At 42.9% G+C, this 22,768-nt stretch overlaps 1 protein-coding gene across 3 annotated transcripts; it reads left to right on the forward strand.

Annotated features, from left to right (window-relative positions):
- Positions 1–538: 538 nt before the first annotated feature.
- LOC147259837 (transforming acidic coiled-coil-containing protein 1-like) lies at positions 539–22,401 on the forward strand. 3 transcript variants are annotated; one of them, XM_086206045.1, is made up of 13 exons: positions 539–610; positions 10,737–10,828; positions 12,931–13,360; positions 15,477–15,531; positions 15,641–15,722; positions 16,681–16,733; positions 17,625–17,759; positions 17,888–17,964; positions 18,102–18,145; positions 19,026–19,186; positions 19,610–19,716; positions 19,805–19,925; positions 20,001–22,401. In XM_086206045.1, exons 1-13 carry the CDS (start codon positions 540–542, stop codon positions 20,067–20,069), a joined length of 1,497 nt encoding a protein of 498 aa, XP_086062171.1. In that variant the 5' UTR covers position 539; the 3' UTR covers positions 20,070–22,401. The 3 variants fall into 3 exon arrangements, with proteins under 3 accessions (XP_086062171.1, XP_086062172.1, XP_086062170.1); XM_086206046.1 differs by lacking the exon at positions 539–610 and adding an exon at positions 1,772–2,053; XM_086206044.1 differs by lacking the exon at positions 539–610 and adding an exon at positions 8,699–9,126.
- Positions 22,402–22,768: the final 367 nt, after the last annotated feature.

Genomic DNA, 22,768 nt, shown 5'->3' on the forward strand with positions numbered 1-22,768 from the left:
TGAACAGTAGATTTAGGCGGTGGTGCTCATGGGAATGGCAGGCTTCATTTTAGTGAACGTTGCCGCTTTTGACCAAAAGAGCCACCAAAGTCTCCACAAACTGAAAGTTTAAAAAAAAAAGCACCTCTAAGGAGTTTCATGTAATTATTTTGATGGTATTGTTTTTAACTGAATGGAGATCTTCAAACATGAGTGAATCTTCAGAGGAGAGGATCTTGGTGTATAAACTCAAAGAACAACCAAAGTAGAGGACTGCACTGTGCTTTTGCTCACGAAATTTATATAGATATAAAATGTCTTCATGATGAGAATAGAACATCAAACTCAAACCAAAGCGTTCTCAGCTCTCCTCCTAGCTTCATTGCAAGGGTGCAAGGCAGCGCTGTGTGCATCTACTAAACATTTGCATCCTACTTAATTTATCCTTCATCCTTCTGAAATTACTTAGATTTTCTAAAACATACAAGGAGGTAATGATACGTAAGAAAGTCAGCAACTCCTGAGCCTACAATCTCGTTACTGTGAGGAGACGTCTGAGCATGCGCAGTTGTGTTGTAAACACAGCATCACTCGCCGCCGTTCAACGGCTGGTTTGGATACCAAATATGAGGTAAGTTGGACTCTTAAATGTGAGCTTTCAGTACAAGTTTTTAAGATATTCGTCTATTATGTCGCTTCTATAATCAAAGATATCTGTTTTACGTATTTATTGACATTTTAAGGTATCCTGCGAGCACCAAATCTGTTGTGAAGGCTAACAAGTGGCACAAAAAGTGCGGCAAAGTGGTTACTATGACTTTAAAAATATTTCTGTGGTAGTTTTATCAATGACTCAAGCTGTTGTGTGTGTTGTGTGTGTGCTGTTGGGCCCACTATGAAATACGGTGAAAGCTCTGACAACTGTGGAGCTCTGTAGTAAGCCTCATGTGATTCACCCCGGTGGGTGGAAGCTATGCGCTCATATGAGCCTCCCAGTTATTCAGAGGCTGCCGGGACCATCAGAGCTTCTTTAGTCCATCACAAGCGTGTAACAAGATGGGACAACTTGTGACCCAGGAGGTATGGGCTTCATTGGTTTTCTTAATCAGTGTTGTAACTTCTGTAGGTGAGCGCCAGTTGTTCTTTTTCCAATGTGGCTTCCCCTGAAAATGCAGGCTAAGTAATCTGTGACAGCTTTTCACAGGTTGAAAGTCCAACCTGGTTTCTTTGCCATGCTGCTTGCATTAACTTGATTTGGAATGTGTATACAAAAAAAAGTCAAAATGTATTGATGAGTTCAGGAAATGCGTGCAAACAAATGGCGAGCTCTTGCTGTGTTGGTGTGCATGCGTGTCATTGTCATGCTAACTCGTGTATGAGGGGGTGTCGGGTCACAGCAGGTAATGGGAATGAAACACAACAAGTGGGGTTGTGTTTTAAGCTCTCCCAACTCTCCCTGTATCTTGCCCTCCCCCTCGATCTCAGATCTGGTATGCAGCTGGCTCTCAATAGAAGAGACTCTTTCTTTTTTGAACAATACTCTTCACCCCTGCCAGATACCCCCATGACTCACACCGCCCCATCTCTATCTACCCCCTTCAACTCCTTGGGCTTCTTTACCAGTCCTGGCACACACACATTCATCCACCGCTGTCTTTGAAAGTCTTTACAGTAGCAAGTAAATGTAGTCTGCCTACATGTGTGTGTGAGAGAGAGAGAGAGAGAGAGAGAGAGACGATGGTGAGGATAAACAGAGCAAGGAGGCGGGACTTTCCACAGCTATTCATGTGTGATCACTAGTGCTCCTTTAGACTGTGCAGCATCAACGGGGACAACGGGAAGACTAGGGGGGGAGGATGCTGGTTGGTGAGGTAATAATAAGTCATGCATGAGAAATACTGCGTCATGGAGCTCTGACATTGAGCCAGGCTGTCTGGAGGAGAGTCGGAGGTGAACCTGGGAGGGGAAACAAACACACACAGAACATCTGGGAGAAACCTGACTCGACCGTTGTGATGGGGGGCTCCCTCAGCCAGCACAGGAAGGGCTCCATCAGCTCAAAGAAGAGCAGCATGTAAGACCCGATCCTTCTGTTTTTTTGTATGTGAGTTTGTCTGACAACCAGGAGATGATGAGAAGGAGAGTCAAGGATGCTCCAAATTAGCTGAGTGATGGAGGAAAACAAATCAATTCAGCCCTTTGATACTTGAGGTTGTGTGTATGAACTCAGTGCCTCGGTAGCAGGAGGAAGAGGAGTGGGAGATAAGGACAGAAAGTCTCTGCTGGACTGAAAACAAATCAGAAGCCACTGCTGGTGTGCTAGTTTATTTAGGTAATCAAATTTAAGCAAAGAAGGACCGTGCAGAGAGGTAGAGCTGATGAAATTAGCAGAGAAGCTAATGAAATGACCAGGTCATGCTCTTGACGTTGATGTCCAAAGGATCCTTTCAGGTTTTATTCTAGCTTTAGCAGCTTTTGTAGTTTCAACAGTAGATGTTGCTCCAGGCTATTAATTATGCAGCGATGACCCTAATCCTCCGTGTTATTTTAATCATACACGCTGTACAGTTTATTTCTGTGTGAGCAGACACAGTAGCACCTCTCCACTCATCGTCAGGTTGTTACTTAGCAGAATTCAGGCAGTGAGGATGCTGTTACTGAGCATTTGTCAGAGCTTATAAAAGCACCCTTGCACTCTCCTCACTTTAATCCTTTAGTAAATCCTTTCATTTTGTCTTCCCAGCCAATCCCAGTGATGCATTTAATCTCCATTTTTAAAAGCCTTGTGTGATCACTTTCTTGTGACACACATCAATGTGCAGGCTAAGCCATACTGTGCCAGTTGTTGATTAAATATCCAAGGATTCACTCAGCAGTTCCAGTCATGGAGAACTCTGGAGTTTTTTTGTGGGCAGTGCTGCCATAAAATGAAGCAGATGTTTCAGGCAATGACAGGAAGACAAAGATGTAGACTTGAAGGAGGATGCACAACCTCGGAGGGACTGACGCTGAAACAAGGTCATGTTCAGGCGACGTTGACTGTTTTTTAATTTGTATTTTTCCTAAAAAAGAAAAGAAAAAAATCAACCACACAATCCTGCTGGAGTTTTGTTATGTTTGGGTTCGTGCAGTCAGTGGGGGTCAGAGTCATTCCTGTGGGAAAAAGAAAGCCGGGCTGTGCAATGGGATCCCCGCTCTCATCTTTGGATCTAATTTTAGGCGGCATATCCGTTCTAAGTTATAACTGAAAGACACAGTTGACTTCCTGTTCTTCAAAAGCCGTGAGCGTTTTTAGGAAGAACCCGACCTGGATTTAGAGCTTGCTGCAGTGGAGGGATCAGAGGTTTGTGTGGGCTGAGAGATGCTCTCATCTTTAGAGAAATGCACATTGTGAATACATGAGGACGAGCGTGACATTCAATTATGCATCCACTGACGAGGCTCACCAGAGTAAAAGTACACTCAGTGCTGGCTGAAAACCTTCACTTGTACTGTACAGTATATGGTACTGGTCATGATGCATTTCTGCTCTTGATTTACAGTACATAGGATGAATGATATTAGATGTTTTCCTGATATCCTATATGACAATATTTTAACAACTGATTTTTTCCGATTGGTGATATTTATTGATATTTTCTGTATACAAACAAATTTATATGGTATTAAGATTTTTTACAGACTGAAAAACACATGTAAACTTTGTGAATTAGTTTATTTGTTTCCAAAACGTTTTGAAAAGCCCAAAAATCATCTATCTTCTGCATTGCTTCCTCATCATAAACAGCAGATAATGAGCAAAGAACAGTGGCTGGAGCAAAACTGGGCTCCCTCATCAGACCAGTACTGATCTTTTAAAAATTACTGATATCTACCGGTACCGATGACATGCTGATATTATCAAGCATCCCTTGTCACATACAGCTTCAACTGGACATTAAAGCCTATTGAATTGAACAAAAAGAACAAAACAAAACAGAATGTGAACACCACAAAGTAGAACAGTAGGAGGTGTGCCGTCCTCCCGCTTTGTGCGTGCATGTGTGTGCAATGTACATGCACTATTGTCTGGGAATTGTGTGCTCTCGGGTCCCTGTTGTCAGGAACAATTGCTCAGTAGGTGTCTTTACATGACCCTCTTTTTTTCTCTCTCTTGTTCCCTCATTCTTTCTCTTTTCATTTTCTCATGCTTGTTCTGCTGAGTTTTTAAGTCACTTCTAGGTTTTTTTGCACGCAGGGCTATCAGAGACGTAAAAACAGTCGCGTTCTCCAAATGGACGTTAAAGGCTCTTGTAGCTGTAGCCTGGAGAGAGCTAACGTACATTATACCTACACAGATCAACACAATAGAAAGCATTTCTATTTATGGAGTATACTTGTGACTTCCTCCCTAATGGCTGTCTTCAGCCAGGGTGAAATGTGAGATCCTGATGCCTGATTCTCCCCTCCCAGGGGTGACATCAGGAGAGTAATGATCTCCTCACCTCACCCCACCTCCGCCTGCCTGCTCTAATCTCTCAACATACCTCTGGAATACTAAAGGGAGAGCAGAATTGAGTGGATGATTTTTTGCTACATCACTCGATTCATTTGCAGAATCCATAATGACCACTAGATGGCATCATACTACAAAACTACATATTTAACTATGAATCAGTTCAGATAAGATGGTTGAAGTCTTTCCGAGCAGGGATGGGCAATTATGTGCCATGGAGGGCCGTGTGTATGCAGGTTTTCCTTCCAACCAAACACTTTAACAGGTGATTTCACTGATTAACACACCTTCAGCCACAGAAGAGTGTTAATCAGTGGAATCACCTGTTAAAGTGTTTGGTTGGAAGGAAAACCTGCATACACACGGCCCTCCATGGCACATGATTGCCCACCCCTGCTTTAGACACTCAGAAGGAGAGAAAGTCAGTCCCCTCCGTTCATCGCCTAGTTCTGAAAAACTCATTGAACTAAATACAAAATGTCATGCTGATTTACAGTGTTTTTCATCAGCACTTTATCAACTTCCTCACTGTGGATAATGAATATGATTTGTGCTGGTGACTGAACCTGCTGCTGATCTAACGTCATGTGATCGTAGTGGCATGTTCATCGACAGGCTTAAAAACACATGTAGCCAGGGTAGTAGATGATGTTTGAGTTTGGACTTGTGACCAGCAACACTTCGATTGTGAACACACTCTCTGGCAGGTTTACGACATTGCAAATTTGCTGTTTGACATGTGTTCGCTGTCAATGTTGATCAAACCAGGAACATCAGTTGAAAGCAAACTCTACATGTGTGTACTGTAAATGTAACCTCTAACTAAGTCTAAAATTAAAAGACTGAAAGCTGCAATTACACCCAGTAATATGGAAATGCTGGACAGCGCGAACAACACACTGCAATTGTACTTTTCTGTTTTGAGCATGAAAATCTTAAATTCATCTGGAGGATGTGTTTTTTAAAAAAAGGAAAACTGGTAAACTTCTTGGAGTGTGAGTATATCTGGGGTGAACAGAGACATTTTTGCCCTAAATGAGTAGGGACATCAAAAGTGCTCAAAATGAAACATGGTCAGTTGTTTAAATAGAAATCTGCACATCAGATAAAGAATTAGCTAAAAGTAATGATAGGAGTCTTTAACATTTAGATTCACCCACTTGAGACAGTTGATATTCTCAGCAAATGACATGTTAAATCCATTAGTTTTTAAGATGCCTCAGAATGGATCACGCATGGATCAGAATGATGACAGGATGACCTGATGGTGGCGCCAGATCAGACAGGCTGACTGGCTATCTTTCATCAAACCAGGGATTGAGAGTAGTTAGTTGAGAAGCTTCTCTAAGTCCCCCTCTGTTTGCACACACTCACACATACACGTATACACGTACACACACTCACTATCACATCTCCTCTCTTGTGGTTCACACACGTTCCTCATCGCTGGCTTATTCTCAGCTCGTGGCCACACATGCTGCGATCAGTCAAAATATAATTGGTGATTATGGATTGGCATTCTTGCCAGAGTTACTGACAGCAAACACACATTACAGCCTGTTTTCCTGTATATGTGTGTGTTTTAACAACACTGATATGTCCTGGAAAACCCAGTAAAAGTTGTGAATTTGAAAATAGCAATTTCCAGTATGTGGAACTAGACATATGCCTCATAAATACCTGCATTACAGGTGGCTCAGGGGACTGAAGAAAATCTTGTTGTCAGTACTGATTTTTTCAAATGCACTTTATGTTGCATCAAACCATGTAGAATGTCATTCATGTTAGTTAAAGAATTAATAATTGTTACATTTCCTCAGTTTGGTGTCATCTGTAACATGAACCAGACATTTCAGTGATTGTATGGTCTATGAAAGTGTCCCTCAGAGGTGGGGAAGCTTAAGATGTGGATGAATCCTGTGCTCCTGATCTGGAGGTCTTGTGTGATAGCATGGCTGCTCCAGATCACACATGGGTGTATGTTAGTGTGGGTTTTGCCACTGTTTCTCTGTAAGCTATTTGTGGTTTCGAGGTGTTACATAAGAGCTGATTTTCTTCCCTCTTTCTGCCTGCCTCGTCCAGAGAGAGATGTTCACTCTCAGTCTACTCTGGATTTTGTCTCTTCACTGTGTGAAAACCAGTGTGTTTAGAGGCAAATTCGCAGCTGGGAGCTGCACGACAGTGAAGGTTGTTTGGGGCGTCTGGCTGTGTAGCTCGAGGGGCGTTGTTTGCTTCAGGTACTTCATTTCGTTTAAAAAAAAAAAATAGAAAGACGGGTTTATCTTCTAGGCTGTCCTGATGAAAGGAAGATAAAGAAACAAAGGAGGGAAAGAAGACAATGTCGGGCATTTTAAAGAAGAGCACTTCAGACCCCCGCCTCCTTTCTCCACCAAAATATTCTCACCCTTGTTGTTCTGCTCACATTGCCGTCTGTAAACGAAGGCTGTTTACCCTCTGTCATCCCTCCCCTGTGTGTTCCATTCCTCTGTGCAGCTCGTAGCTTCTTTTGCTGTGTTCACCAGAGTGCGACGTCATTTGTGCGTCGGCGCGTGAATCATCCTACGTGCCCATTTTTCTCTTCCGATAAGCACGACCACTTTCAGGGCTTCTGTTTTTCACATTCAAGCAATAAACAGCAGGGAAGGAAGGTGTAAATAAAAAGGAAAAGCTCTCATCTCTCCGTGGGTTTTCACAGTGGTTGAGCCATCCTCCTGTTATTAGATTAGTCACGGGCCATGTTTTTTCAAAGAACGCATCTCATCTGGCCTAGATACTCTGTGTATGTGTGTGTGTGTGTGTGTGTGTGTGTGTGTGTGTGTGTGTGTGTGTGAGAGAGAGAGAGCGAGAGATGTAATGTGAAAGCCTCCACTTAGAGTTACATAAGCCGTCCGTGAACAGCCTCAGCAGCACTTGTGTGAGTTTTCATCCAAATGACTTTTCTGTCAGTCTGATGCACCATTGCTGTTGATTTGAGGTTTGCTGTATCGATTGTTTGCTGTCTGACCTGGATACCTTCAGCGAACAATAGATCCACTGAAGCTTGGTTCACACATCAGCGCATAATAAGGAAGTTCCCTGTTCAGATTTGATAAATTACGATTTACGGCCTGTGAATTGAAGGTTGCGCTTTGCAGCTCGTCTGCTGTTGTGTCCCTTTATTCATCTAAGGAAGAAGAATCACAGCATTGTTTCAAAGTTTCAGTTATTCCTTGAAGCTGCTATGTAAACAAACCATAAACTAGAGAAACACAATACTGGATTATTTTTGCCAAAATTCTACAACTGGTTAACCTTATATGATATGACCATTTTGTTCATATTAAATTTTCCAATCCGCTTTGTTTATATTGCACATGTTTAAATCAACAAGCTTAGCAAAGTGCTGCATAATGAATTACAATAGCCACAAAATTACCTCACACACTAAAAGAATACAACCCTCATAAAACAAACAGTTCGCAAACAACCAGTAATACAGAGAATACAGACACAAGGATCACGCAACTCATGCCGAATTAAACGCCACCGAAGAAATGTGGGATTCAAGCTGTAGTTTCAAATAATCAAGGGTGGGGGCCACTTGGTCAGGACTGAAAAGGTACAGTCACCTCTACTTTTTAAGCCTGGTTTTGGGGACAACAACACATTGTTGATCAGCAGAAAAAAATAAAATGTCAATGCTGAATTTAAAAAAAGTAACATTGGTCTCTACTTCCAAAATGTGTGGAAAAGCTCATTAGTTGTATATTTACTGCATCACTCCCTCATTTTCTAGTTGTTTGGCAGCGAAGAAGAAAAGACTTACGCGGATCAATGCAGATATATGACAAAAATTCACCAATATTTACTGATACCAATGATGCAGATATTGTAATGCATCCCTATTGTAAACGACTTCATCAAATGACCTTTCAAGCTCAGGGCAATCTGTCTAATTGTGTCAACCAGGAAATGTAGTTCTTATGGAAAACTGTCAAAATCCAGGCAGTCGAGTCATATCCTTACATATTTTACTCTGATCTATTTATAGTCTGTCTCTGAGTAACCTGACTCTTCTTCACTTCTTAAAAGAGAAGGTTTGCCTCTCCTCCTTTCCAGTCGACAAGGACACGAGAGCATGAGATCCCTGAGTGAGTTAGCAAACATCAGGGGAGCATGGTGAGCTGTGTCTGTTAACCAGCTGATCGTTCGCCCAGACACAGAACGGGGAGGAAGCGAGAGGGGGAGCGTAGAGAGAGGGAGAGGGAGAGGAGTGACTACTGATGCTCTGCTAATCTGCTCTGTCTGAGTCAATGCTCCAGCAGCAGAAACAGCAGCTGCAACAGCGGCGTGAGACACGGTTTACCTCACACGAGCGTCAACAATTCAGCAGAGCACGATGAGAGAGCCGAGGAGGAAGTGAGAGAGCTGTTTGGAAAGCAAGCTGACATTGAGAGGGAAGAAAGAGGCCTTGTTTTTAGAGTTGAAGAAGGACTTTGGAGGACATCGTCAGCGATAGTCGAAGAGGGACCTCAGTAGGTTTAGGACCTGACAAGTGCAGGGATGTCCTGGTTGTCTCCAGTCCAGTGGGCTAAATGGACGTGGTCAGCTGTGACGGGTGGTGCTGGGGATGATGGGCAAAGCGAGGAGTCGAGAGCAAAGGAGGATGAGAAGTAAGTGAGTTTGTTTATGTGTGTGTGTGTGTGTGTGTGTGTGTGGGAACAGCTGGTCCACAGGTGGGTCTACATGAGAAATACAATGTAGACTGATGGACTGGATTGGAGTATATGGTGCATGTTAATGTGATGACTTTCGATTCCCCTGAGTCACCCTGACAGGTGGTGGAAATATACACAGCAACACACTGACAAACTGATAGATGCTGCAGTATAATCTCAGATTCTTCCATGAACCCCAGCGCCTGAGTCGTGCTGTCACTGGCTAAAAACAGATTCTCAGTTATAAAGCTACATCCTGTTTACCCGAGACACACCAAAACCAAAGAGGATCTGACCGTCAAGGTCTGTTATTATGTGTGTGAGAGAAGGGAGAGATCAAGTGAGGCAGTTAGGGAGCCGTTGCTGAGCGTTGGGGGAAGGGGAAAAGAGCCACAGTTTCCAAGCTTTTGATTTTTTCCTCTCCTGTCCACTCCTAGTTTCTAAGTAACCATCCAAGATTGCAGCCGTTGGGGCCATCACTGGGCAGAGATCCAGTGTGTGTGTTGGGTTGGGGTATGTGTGTTATGTATATTAGGATTAGTTCTGGATGGTGTTGTTGTATAGAGTCTGTGTGAACTGGTATCAGCGATGGAGTGTGGTTTAGGTTTTGGCTCTGTGAGCTTTGTTCCTGGTGCTGTTTTTCATTAGAGTGCGGACGGTTTGATGTGTGTTCAAGTGGCTATGCACACACACACGCACACGCACACATGAACTCTCACTCACTCACTCAGCGTCTCTCCCTTCCTTTTTGTCTCTCCACAGTTTGGAAATAAATTTGAGCTTGGTGTCCAGGCAGCTGGCACAGCAGACCTAAAGACTGTGTGTGTGTTTGTGTGCGTGTGTGTGTGTTTGTGTGTGTGTGTGTGTGTGTGTGTGTGGGTGTGGGTGTGCGCGCGCGCGTGTGGTGAATGAAAGTCGTGGGACACAGTATGTCCTTATTGAGGGGCAAAGGATGCAGGTGGTCTTCTAGGTCCCAGGCCTCACTTCCTCTCCTCCCCCTTCGTTTGACTTCCCTTCAAATAAAACCCTCTTGTTTATTTTGAACTGCTTTTAACTCCACTCTTTTTGTTGTTGTTACTCGTGATTAAAAAGGCTATATTTTTTTCAAATGAACACCACAACACACTATTGCAAACTAATGATTTTATTTGAATGTGGACATCATGTAACTCATGTAACTGTAGCATGTAGTTAGTTGGCCTTCACATTTCAGAACTGTTGTGTTCATTGCACCTGCTGCTCTCAAAGACAGTGCACTGTTGTCTGAGAAGCTCTCTTGTAGCTCTAAAAAAGCACTGTGCTTTCACATGCTCTAAAATGTTTTATATGAATAGTTGTAGCTGTCGTATGCAACATATTTCCTAGTTTCCAAAAACTTCGCCTTTAGTTCCAGGTGACCTGCCAAACACTCGCTCATTCGCAGCTCTGATACTTTTTGTTCAGACAAAGACAGACTTCTTTTGTTTTGTGAATATGGTTTTAAATGTTCACTTACTTTTATATTGCCCATGATGCTTTAAAACTATAAACAATGATCTTTTTTTTCTCTCTATTTACCTCCACAGTTCAGAGTCAGAGGGGCCCTATGAGACGCCAGAGGCGGAGTCTCCAGGTGTCGCGAAGCTGCTGAGTCAACTGGACAACTCCAGTCACACAGGTGAGATGGCTTGGCTGTCTGGTTGACTCGGTGCTAACTGTTCTGTCACACCACAACAGGGATGTAGGCTTCTTTGTCACACCTGAGTAATGTACACTTTTGTATCACACCTGAATAATGTAGGTCCCTCTTTCACACCTCAACTATGTATGCCGCTCTATCACACCTGTTAGTCGTGTATCACACCTCAGTAATGCAGGACCTCCAAAATGTAGGCCTCATCCTCGCACCTCAGTAAGGTACAGGACTCTGAAATGTTACTTAGTTCTATTGCAAATCTGCTCCTGAATCTGCTGATAAATGTGTGGTCCTTCTGCCTCGAGGACTTGGAACCGCTGCCCCGGCTCCCTCCTCCCCCTTCTGCTGCTCTGCTTTCACCCACAGTAGTTAATGTTCATTACCATGGCAATACCGGAGCTGGAGTGCACCTTCTTTGCTGAAACAAATGGTGTTATGTTGAAAACATTTTCTCCATCTTCATCATCTCTCTTCTTTTTATCTCAATTGAAAGAAGACATAAGGCACACGGGACGTAATGCTAAATAATATTTAAGATTAATGTGTTTATTATTGAATCTTGTTTGCAGACATATTGTCTCCATTTCAGTCACATGCTCTGTACCAAATCTGGGCAAGTCAAATAAATAAAAGATCGTTTGTGTTGAGAAACTAATAGCCTGATTCACTATAATTAGACTTTAACGATTCCTGGTGGAATTGTCGTGTGTTCATGGCAACAACCACACATCAGATCTGACTGTATTAATGTTGAAACCTGAGACAGTTGTGTTTACATGCATGCCATCTGTCTCTTTATCGCTGTCTTCTTCTCCTCTTTTCATCGAGTTGTGAAATGATAATGAAGCCCGATGTTGTTTTTGTTGCTAGGCCACGTGGTGGGGTGCACTCTGTATGACTGGGTGTGGTTGCGCTACATCTGTTCCCTGTCTCTGAAGGGTGGGTGTATGTGTGTCTGGAAGTACCCAGAGTGTGTGAGGAGAAGCTTAACTCAACTTGCATTTGTTTAACTTATGATGTAATAAGTCACACATGAGCCTTTAGTCAGAAGCTGTTACCACCCGAGGTGGAACCACCCACTCGTGTTGTGGAGGAGAAGAGAAACAATGAGACTTGAAAATACATGAGGTCCTTGTAGTTTTATTGTTTTTGTGTGTGTGTGTGTGTGTGTGTGTTTGTGTGTGTGTGTGTACTTTTTTCAGAGAGTGCTATGTTCCAGCAGCATGTGACTCAACAGACTGCTCTGCTAGCTAGCTGTTAAGGGGATGTGTGGGGACACAGGATGCGAAGGGCTCTGACAGGAAGCCAGCAGCCATTTTAAGAGTTCTAAGAGGAGAAGAGTATTTTTCAACCTATTTTCCTTTGTGTTTAGGTCAAGGTTACTGATATGGACCAAAATGCTTTGAACCATTCTAATATTGAGCTCTAGGGTGAGCAACAGTGACACTGCTGCAGAGTGGTGGTATTGCAACTATCTGCGTCCGATTGTTATGATTAGTGTCTGAAAACATCTTGAGTGTCCTGTAGAGATGGACAGAAGTATTTCTGGGAAGTGTCCCTTACTCTCACGTGTCTTTCTGGTCTTTGCTGTCTCTTCCTGTTGATTTTGGTCCAATGAAAGGACATGTCAAGCACAGCAGTGCAGATCAGTGGGGTGAAATCCACCGAGGCAGTGAGTCCAGTTCTCATGAATGTAGGCTTTCTACCTCTGTGGGTGTTGGATCAGGAACTTCCCTGCTTTCAATGATGCCGTGAACCTGGGCCTGTCAGTGGCAAAAGAAAATTCTTTTTGTGGATGGACTTTGACTTGCCATATATTGCATTAAATCGCAGCTGTTTCACTTTTGCCAATAAACATGTTCTTGCTTGATATTGGAACAGTCCATGTAGTTTTGTTCTGCCACTCCTCTCAACCCAAAGACATGGGAAAATTGGGCCCAGGTTGAAAAATATTAGAATTTATCTTTAAATCTTTGAGTGACAAATAAAACCTTAAGGTTGCCTCAAGTTCAGGATGTTTAGCCTTTACTGGATAAGAACAAAAACACCGGAGGAGAAATTAAGACTTACTGCTCTTTTTACAGACCACATTCTGGACCAGAATTCCAACCAGGATGTGGGTCCAGTTGCAACCCAAGAGGTTGATTCTCTGAACAACCTCACCGGCGTGTCCTCTAGCAACAGCAGTTTTGGTTTGGACCAGAACCTCAATCTGACCCTGAGCACCAAACCTAGTCCTGGAGAGGGTGTCAGCCCTTTAAACCCTCTGCCTCAACCTCCAGCTCTGCGGCCCCCATCACTGTCAGTCCTCTCCCCACTGAACAAACCCGACCCTTCAGAGGTGGATGATGAAGCTCCTGTGACGTCTGACTCCAGCCCCGATTCAAACCTGATGCCCGACCATGACATCTCTATGAATCCTGATTTACTCAACGGCAACATGAACTCTGCACAAGTGAACACAAAATTCAACAGCAACCTGGAGGGAAATGACACCAACAGTACAATTATCACGTAAGTTACACATCATAGACAGAAACACAGGTTTCATCATTTCTGTCTTGATCAGTGTGTTTCCAGTTACTGGCTGAATTTCCACTTGGGCTCAAACTGGGCTGATATGAGTCAGATTTTCAAGCTGAGCACACAGTGTTTTCTCTGTTCTAGCAGGGGAACAGTAGTGAATGCTTGTTATTGTTCACAGTGAACCAGAAGAGATCAAAGTGTTCCCGTTATAACAAACTGTGTTGTCCAGTTCTGTATCTCCTAATGCCCATCAGGTCCCCTCCCTTCATTCAAGTCACCTGCTGCCCTTCGCCACCATCCAATCCCAGTGTTATTATAGTTTTTGTTTTGTGAAAGAATTTGGATTTATTTTCAGTTCTGGTCATGCTTCCAGAGATGAATTTTCTTTTCATATAGGCTCTTTAAAGATCCCTTACCCACATGTATTAAGGCACATGAAATACTATGCATGAGTGGTTTTCAGCTGGTGACTTGTGGAGCCCTTTTGAGTGGGTTGCTGAAGTAGGCATGGGAAAAAAAAGTCTTCACAAAATTTCTGATCCTATGCTTTTATTTTGAAGGGCAGGTATTTCCCATGATGTTATGCAATCTAATTGTCTTGTTGGGCGACCATATTAATTTGAGCATTTACCGATAAGAAGAGACACAGACCCAAACACACTAAATATGGCTTTTCTCAGACTGAAGAAAAACATTTATTATGTGCACGAAGGCTGTTGAGAATGTTGCGAAAGGCTGCTAATGTAGTGACAAGCCTGTTATGTCATTCCAGTCTTATGATGAAAGGTTGCTTGAGGGGAATATTCTGTAAGACAGTGCTGTTCAGTATGTATCCACTGATATGGTTAAATTTAGATCCCAGAAACATGGTGAATCCCACAGTAGTTGCACTTATATTACACTTTTTTGTGTATTTCTGTTGAATAAGGCTGCTAGTTGAATTTATGGGAGAGGGAATATTTTCTTCATACACTGCCACCTGCTGGTCATTGATCACATTGTCTTTACTTGGACTACGATTGGCTTCCAAAATATCTGTCATGTCACGAAGCCCTTTTGTGGGAGTACCTTTTATAATCCGATTTTAAACAGAGAGAGAAAAAAGAAGTTTACCGATGAATGGGAAAACAGGCTTTAGCTATCAAACTCTGCACAGACATCATAACCAGTGAAGCTCAAACATTCAGCTGTGGGAACAAGAGGAAAAACACACTTTTTGGCTGGAGGACTTTATGCCAGGCTTGATACTGTGTGTGTTCATCTTAACAGTGTTTTTGGGATGGAAGGGTTTGTTTGAATAGTAGAGAGAAGTTCTACTGTCAGACGACACCCTCTTGTGGTCTCTTTGTCCATCACCCAACTTAGAAAGAGAAAAGTCTCCCACACCACCAGAGTAATTTTCATGATGTATGCAGCGCTGAGCTCCCAACCACATAGGTGTAGGTCTGGAAGATTTTTAGCTCTTGTCCTGGTTTTCTAAATCTTAGTAAACTATAATAACCCTGCACTCATCCTTGTGTTTAACCCCCCCCCCCCCCCCGTTCTGTCCTCTCCTGTCTTCCCTTTCTTTTCCTTACAACCCTGTTATTCTGTTTCCCTTCTCTCTGTGTGGCATCAGGACTGCTGAGCAAGTCCATTTCCTGTGTGTTCTGTTGTAAGTACAGTAAAACTGTGTTTGTGTGTTTGCAACCTCAACTGTAGCTGCACAAGAGCACTGGTTCCTCCAGGGAGAGTCCAGGCTCACATTCACACCAGCTTCACCTTAACTGTGAAGTTAGAGGGGGGGAATGTAAATGAGAGGGCGTTAAAAAGTGTGTTACCCTGTAATTCCCTCTAAATCTCTTTGCAACACTTCTTTTGATTTGGCTAATGCCTCCTTAATTAATCTGCTTTTTCTTCTGTGCAAATCAGCATTTCTAGCATGCACACACACACTGAGCAGAGAAATTAGGGCCCGGCTGAATGGAATTCAGTTTCTCCTGCATTCTTCTCTCAAGCGTACCCACGTGCTGACTCAGCATGCCTGGGTAGAACCTCTGTGGCACCGTGGAGCTATGATCTTGTTGGTGTTAACACTGGTGCTGTTATTCTCCTTTATACCCAGGAACTCTTGTAAGGTAAAGCAGAACCAGCTGATGCAGAAGGAGTTCAGTGGACAGGTGAGTGTCTGCTGCCGCTTTTCTTAGCTGCACCTGACTCATGTGGTCATATTAGCGTTTGAAATGTTAAGTAGTTAGTGAGCATTGTTGACTACATTTGCCTCTGCAGGACGACCATCATGGAGGCCACGCTACAGATGAGGAGAAGTTGGCGAGCAGTGCAGGTGTCAAAGCAGACAAGGACCAAAGCAGTGAGTAGAAATATTAAGGAAGGCGATTTTTTTTTTTTTGCTCAAAATGTGCTTAACCTGATGCTATTCTGATACAGTAGCTCAGTTATTGCACAAAACAGGTAGCTGTTAAAATTCTGCCATTATGCTACCGCTACCCCCCCCCCCCCCCCCCCCAGCAAAAAAAGAGTCGATCAGTGTCAGGCAGTGACAGGATCACCTTTGTATTAACGTCACGTTAATCATTAACGTATCAGTTAGCATTTGATGCTGCGGTGAAACTGTGAGTAATAAACAGGATGACCTCAGCTGTAGCACTACAGTAATGCTGAGCTGAACATATTCCCACTGGATGATCACACTTCTGGTTGTGGCTGCTGACTCACTCAGACAAATGTTGCACAACAGCACATCACTGCATTTACAGGGTTTGTATTGTTGTTGTTGATTTTACAGGCACGATGTTTTACCCACAGAATATCATGCTTATGGTCAGAGTTAATATCAGTCTGACTCTCAGGGGGGAACAGCACACTATGCTAAGAATATTAGCCATCAATCCTAAATAACGTTTTATCAGGATGGCCATTCCATCCTACACTTGAGATATTTCCATGGTAAAATATGACATTGCAATGTTATTGAATAAAAAAAAAAAAAAAATCTGCCTCAAAAGTTAATTGGCCTTCTTGCATAATCCTGCTAAAAGACCCAGAATCAAAAAGGAATGAAAACAAAACTCCTTGCTGGAGGGGAACATGTAATTGTGAGTGGAACTATTTTTAACTTGAACAAGTTCACACAACTTCTATTGATGCTTTAATTTGTTTTTAATTGCTTTAATTTTTAGAAGGGAACAAATTACTGAAATGAGTGTCATTGGTGTCATCACTTTGACAAATGTGCCTACACGGTGATGGACTATGTTTCATGACCCACGACAGCTTTGAAAACTCCAATATGTGTTTCTTTCTTCCAGTCCCGGACTGCAGTGTGACATCCAAACCAGAAGAGTCCGACTGCTGCTCAATGGTGAGAGATTATCCCATTGCATAATTTGATTTATTTAATTCTAGGACGTATAAAGCACATTTGTATGCAACCGTGTACTCTCTCCTCTTCACTTCATTGTGGTTCCACCAGTCAACGCTAGGTGGTGCTGTGTTATTATTCAACCTCAAAACAAGTCCAGACTTGCCTCAATATTAGCTTCACAAGCGAACTTGTTCATATTTAGCACTTTGGTAAAGAGTGGATTAAATTAGCATACGTGATAAACAATGCTGGTTTTCAAGTGTGTCCTTGCAGTTCTACTGTACATGTATTTACAAGTTATTATCAGTTTCCTCCACTGACCTATTTTGCACTGAGAGCCACCAGCATCATGATGGCTCATCTGATAGGACGTCTGCACTCCTGTGCTGGAGAGACGTTTTTCTGACATCATGTTCTCCTACTCAGGTGACAGATGGATTAGGATTACCATTCAAGTGATTACAATATGACTGTTATAATCCATGAAAGGACAGGATGCCAAGATAGATGGGGGGAGGGGAGGAAAGAAGGAGAGCTGAGAACAACAGTTGAGAGGCAAAGCAGGTATGAAGTGAAAGATGAGAAGAAGACAGGGAAGGAAATTGAGGAATGGTTTATGTTTACAGTGAATAATAACTAATAATCATCAAAGTGCCATATCAGGTACTTTTTGATGAGGTAAAACGGGGTGATGAATTACAGTAGGACTCCAAATATTTCCAGTTTATGTTTGAAATAAATGTCCCTCTTTGTTTCTGTCTGCAGTATAACTGAAATTACTGGAGTAAAATGTGTAATGTCATGGTACCACAGATGCGAGAATATCGTCTGAACTCGATGAGCAAGAACTGATGTGAGAGTTTATGCCCTGGTTTCTTCTTCCCTCAGCGTTTTGAGGACCCCTGCAAATTGAAGAACAAGTCGGGAGGAAGTGAGATGCAGAAAACAGGAAGTCAGGTCCTGGATTCCATCTGCATCAGTGAGGCAGAGAAACAGGCCGTTCTTACTCTCATTCGGGAGGAGGTACAGCCTTTCATCGCACTCGTCCAACACAAAATTAACCATCAGTGTTTTGCTTTTCTGCCCAGCGGGTTGTTTATTTTGTATGGAAGGACAGTTCAGTTCTACTCACAATCAAAATCCTCCTTCAGATCATCACTAAAGAGGTGGAGGTCAGCGACTGGAAGAAAAAGTATGAAGAGTGCAAACAGGAAGTCAGTGAGATGAGGTGAGGAAACACATTTATTTGTGTTTGGTACATGAAAACCTTGAAGCAGCAACATGATCCAGAGAGATGAATATTATCATTACCAACCACCAGTCTGACATGAGGATGCGATCTGTCATGTGCTTTTTGTCTTCCAGGAAGATTGTTGCAGAGTATGAGAAGACAATCGCCCAGATGATCGGTGAGTAGAACCAAACCAAGCATCTGAGGTGTGGTCAGGAGCCGATGTTTACCTCACTGCTGCATTTTACTGGGTGCTACAGGTGCTTTAACAGCAGTGCCTGGTGTCATGTCGTGCAAAGTGTAGTGTCGTGTGCACGAGTGTGCATGGGTGTGCGCAGCGTCTCCACCGTCCCTACCTATGTTTCTCTGAGGTGCAATAAATGTGGTTGCTCATCCAACATCCAAAAAAAAAAGAACGCCTACAAATGTTTTGAGTTTTCGTCAAGTGGTGTGTGATGATGAAAAGCATCAAATGTGGTGGGCGTAGAAAGACGGCTAATTTTGGCATAAAACTTGAAACAGTTTAACTTGACTCAACATAGTCAGATGTTTGATGAGAGTCCTGGCCAGAAGGCCTCTTCAAGCAGAATTTAGGTCAGCCATAACACCACCTAGTGGCAAAAGGAAACAAGCCTGATGTATTTGAATGGCATGGAAATGAAAATCATACATCCAGGAAATCAAAACACATTTTAAAATTATTTTAAAAAAAAAGGCCTTCATTGTTTCATAAAATTTCATTTTAATTTAATTTTGAATGTGTTGTGGTTTCTCTATTAGTGCTAGAGTGTGCGTGTTTGTGGTGTGCAAGTCTCCGTTATCTTTAATTTTGGGGACCTTAGTTGAAAAGTTAGTGGTTGTAACCTGCTAACTAGCACGCACCCTGATGCGTGTGAAGGTGCGAGGGCCCGTTCAGTGCTGCTCGCAGCTGTAATGTTTGAATAATTTCTCATTTTTCTCTGTTTGTGTGTTGATGGCTGCTTGTTTGGTAACTGTGACAGTATTTGTTGCCCCTCACCTGAATGAACACGAAATGTCTTTTTCCTCACTTGTCACAGAGGACGAGCAGCGCAACAACCTGAGTTCCCAGAAGGCTTTGCACGCCATGACCATGGAAAAGGAGGCTGCCCTGGCAGACCTGAACTCTGTGGAGCGCTCGCTCTCAGACGTGTTTCGGCGCTATGAAACCATGAAGGGCACGCTGGAGGGGTTTAAGAAAGTAAGAGGTTACAATAGAAACTTCTGTCTGATCATTATATTTTCATGCTGAGATGATCAGCTGTTAGTTTCACAAGTTGAAGGGTTGTAAGAGGATTAGGGTCAGCCTGACGTTGGAAGGTGTCCTGTGATTAGGGACAGTGGTCACCTGACAAATCTGGTACTGCAAACTCAGTGGATAACATCAATAAACAACTGCAGCAGAAAACCTCCAGATACCAGCTTCTGGTCTGCTATTCTGACTGAAAACTGATCTAGGAGGAGCAGAAATGGTTGACGGACAAACAATCATTAATTCCCCTGTGTTCCTCCCTAAATGGAACAAGACTAAGGGTAATTTAAGGACACACAATGCTGCGCTTTTGTTAGCACTCTGTGTAAGAATGATCTCTAAATCAAATCTTGTGGTCACTTTCTCGTGCAGAATGAAGAAGTGCTGAAGAAGTGTGCTCAGGAGTATCTGGCCAGAGTCAAGCAGGAGGAGCAGAGATATCAGACGCTCAAACTTCATGCTGAGGAGAAACTCGACAAGTATGTAGAAGTTGAAGTGAAATCTCACTACCCTGCCATGGCAGATAGTTAGAGGTTTTAGATGTTGTTTTGTTGATGTGTTGCTCAGGGCCAATGAGGAGATTGCTCAGGTGCGCGCCAAGGCCAGTGCAGAGAACATCGCTCTGACTGCCAGCCTGCGGAAGGAGCAAATGAAGAATGATTCTCTGGAACAAGCCCTGCTGCAGAAGGTAAGCTGCATCCCTTCCTGCCTCGTGCTCAAGCAACAGCGCCTCTGTGTCTAATCCTGTGTCCTTCTGTCACAGAATCAAGAGATCGAGGAGCTAACCAAGATCTGCGATGAGCTGATCGCCAAAATGGGGAAAGTAGACTGAGGCATGTTTCCTGTGAATCAGTCGCCACCGTCCCTCCAGTCCTGCTGACAGCAACGTCCTGCGCATGCGCCCAGCCAAGACGCAGCTCTCAGTCCTCGTGTCAGCCCTGCACCTCCGACTCTGCTTTTGTACAGACGTCAAAAGTAACTTCCTGTGTACCACGATCACACTGCTAGCAAAGAGAAAGCACAAACATGCTAATTGGGACTCTTATATGTAGTCACTGTGTTTTGTTTGCTTTTTGTGTCCTTCTGGAACCCTCGTGCTTTTGTCCATCATGCCAGTGAACAATGACCGGCTTGTGACTCAACTCAAATTCCCAGCAGCTTAGCAGCTACATTCCTCCAGCGGGATGACATCAGATCCAGTGCAGGCTGGGGTTGCTTTTTGACTTGGTAAGAGGAATGAGTTTGGATAATAGATGAGTCAATTTATTGACAAGGAGTTGCTTTACATGATAGCAACAATCCATAAAATGTATTTTCCTATGATGTAAACAAGAACTTTACTCTCAGGGGTACAGAGTGGGGCAGGATGAGTTTAAAGTCAAGTGGTGCGAGATTAAGAGGAAAGGTCTTGATTAGTTCAGGGGGAACGCTGCATCACAGCGGGCCAAGCTACACCCTCCAATCATTCTCAGCATTTACTTTGGCTGGTTTTGGTGCTGCTGAGGAGGATTGTGGGTAATTGGAGTGGCTGAAGAGACGTATAATAAACTGACAATCAAGGCCTCTTCTGTGAAACATGGCAGCATTGTTCTGTTTGTTTTACCAAGTTCATATGGAAGCATAAAAATATTAGCTGTTCAGTTGGCTAGAGGCCCTGAGTTCAGAATCCAGAACTGGGACAAGAACTAGGGAAATATTTTGAACTTTAATAAGATTAACTGCTGCAACACTACAAATTCAGCCGTAACTCAGTCACACATGGAGTCTTCATCCACGAATGGCATTACCACGATGGAATTCGTCTGTCTATCTGACGTGTGACGGAGCTGTGAGCTCTCGTGCCTGTATTTACAACGCTGCGCTCTAGCTTCTGTAAAAGCTAAGTACGTTTCTTTGCATGTTCATTTTTTTCATAGCCTCACTTTACTCAGATTGTTTTTGAGCACAGTTCTTCGATAATATGCATTAATGTTTACTGAAGTCATAACACAAACAGTATGTGAAATGCACTTTGAGGTGATGTTTGGTGACAGAATAAAGAAAAACCTGAGAGACCTGAGAATCCTGGCAGCTTCAGAGACTCTGTTGAACCAGTGTGAGACGTTCTGTTGTTGATATTCAGCCTTCTTAGAACCATGTCAGTGCACTCGTGTGCCAATTCCACTGTCACGTTATTGCTCTGCCAACATTGAATATATTGTTTGATATTTATATGATTTGCCCACGATAACGTTTGCGCCTTGATGCAGCGTTTCAGCGACAGTTGATATTTGAAAAGACAGTTAATTTATGACACATCACAGTTTCTTTGTAAATGAAGGGAAAATACCCTTAAAAAACAAAACAAAACAGGAATTGTGTTTTTATTCACTGTGAAAAAGCAGACAACAAATCAGAGTCTGAGGTCTTTAACCCACATATAAAACAAACAGGGAGGGAGAAGTGTTATCCTCAATTAACCAGATCGATTTCACCAGGAACATTTCTGCCCTGTCGTTCCGAACTGAAGAGATACATTTTCATGAAAGAATAATTTTTTTGCTAATTGTTGGTTAAAAAAAACCAACTATCCCCTTAACGGGAAATTCACACTTCAGCTGGGTATTGCACAAGGTCTTTAAGGTCTTTAAAACTTTGATCTAAAAGATATTCTTGCAGTTCCCTCACCGCCATTGAGGGTGATGAGTTTTAACCTTCAAGTCCGTCTAATGAAACGTACACATTTCAGTGACTCTAAAATACCCTAATGTTGTTGTTCTCCATGACAAAATATTGGTTTGGATTAAGTGATGGATTAAATTTGAAGATCTTTCGAGTGGTAAGATGTCAACTGACTCAGACACTGATGGAGCAGTGCTGTGTTTTACCTCTGTATCAGGTTTGTTTTCTATCCAGGCTGTTCTATTTTGCTGTTTTATCTGACTTTAAAAGTTTTGTGGAAAATGAAAGTACAATCGAAGTAACCAAGTTGTTAAAACGGCAGAGGAGACGTCTGTCCAGCCGTTCTCATAAAGACGTTCGACTCCAGTGTATTGATACTGCGATATCTTGCAGATAAATATTTTTCTCTCCCCTTATTTGTACATTTAAATATCAATCTCTGTTGTGCTGACACAGTGAGGACTCGCAGCGTGTGCACGTTCGACTGAATAAATCTAATTTGTTCTACAAGAAGCTCTTGTGTTTGATTCACTCTGCTTGTACTCAGCATGTCTTTCTTCACACCAAATGCACACACACACATACACACACACACATACAAAGAGTAGACAAAGCATCTTTATTGACAGCTGTGTGAATTCTCGCTGTGTGTGCTGTCAGTGAGTGTGTCACGGCCGCAGCTTTGGCCTCTGTTCCACAAATGATGCAGTTTGTTTATCTCATCCCAGCTGAGCTCTTCCATGACCTTGAGTTCTTACGGCGGCTAAGGAACATGGTCCAAACCCTGAAAACTCTCAGAAGTCACAAAAACACAGGACTTAACACTTCAACACTCCCTACCACACATGATTGTAGTGGAGTGTGTTAAAG

The sequence above is a fragment of the Aulostomus chinensis genome, chromosome 6, assembly GCF_037954235.1.
Source record: "Aulostomus chinensis isolate RoL2024-O1b breed Wild chromosome 6, RoL_Achi_v1.0, whole genome shotgun sequence".
Classification (NCBI taxonomy): Eukaryota; Metazoa; Chordata; class Actinopteri; order Syngnathiformes; family Aulostomidae; genus Aulostomus; species Aulostomus chinensis.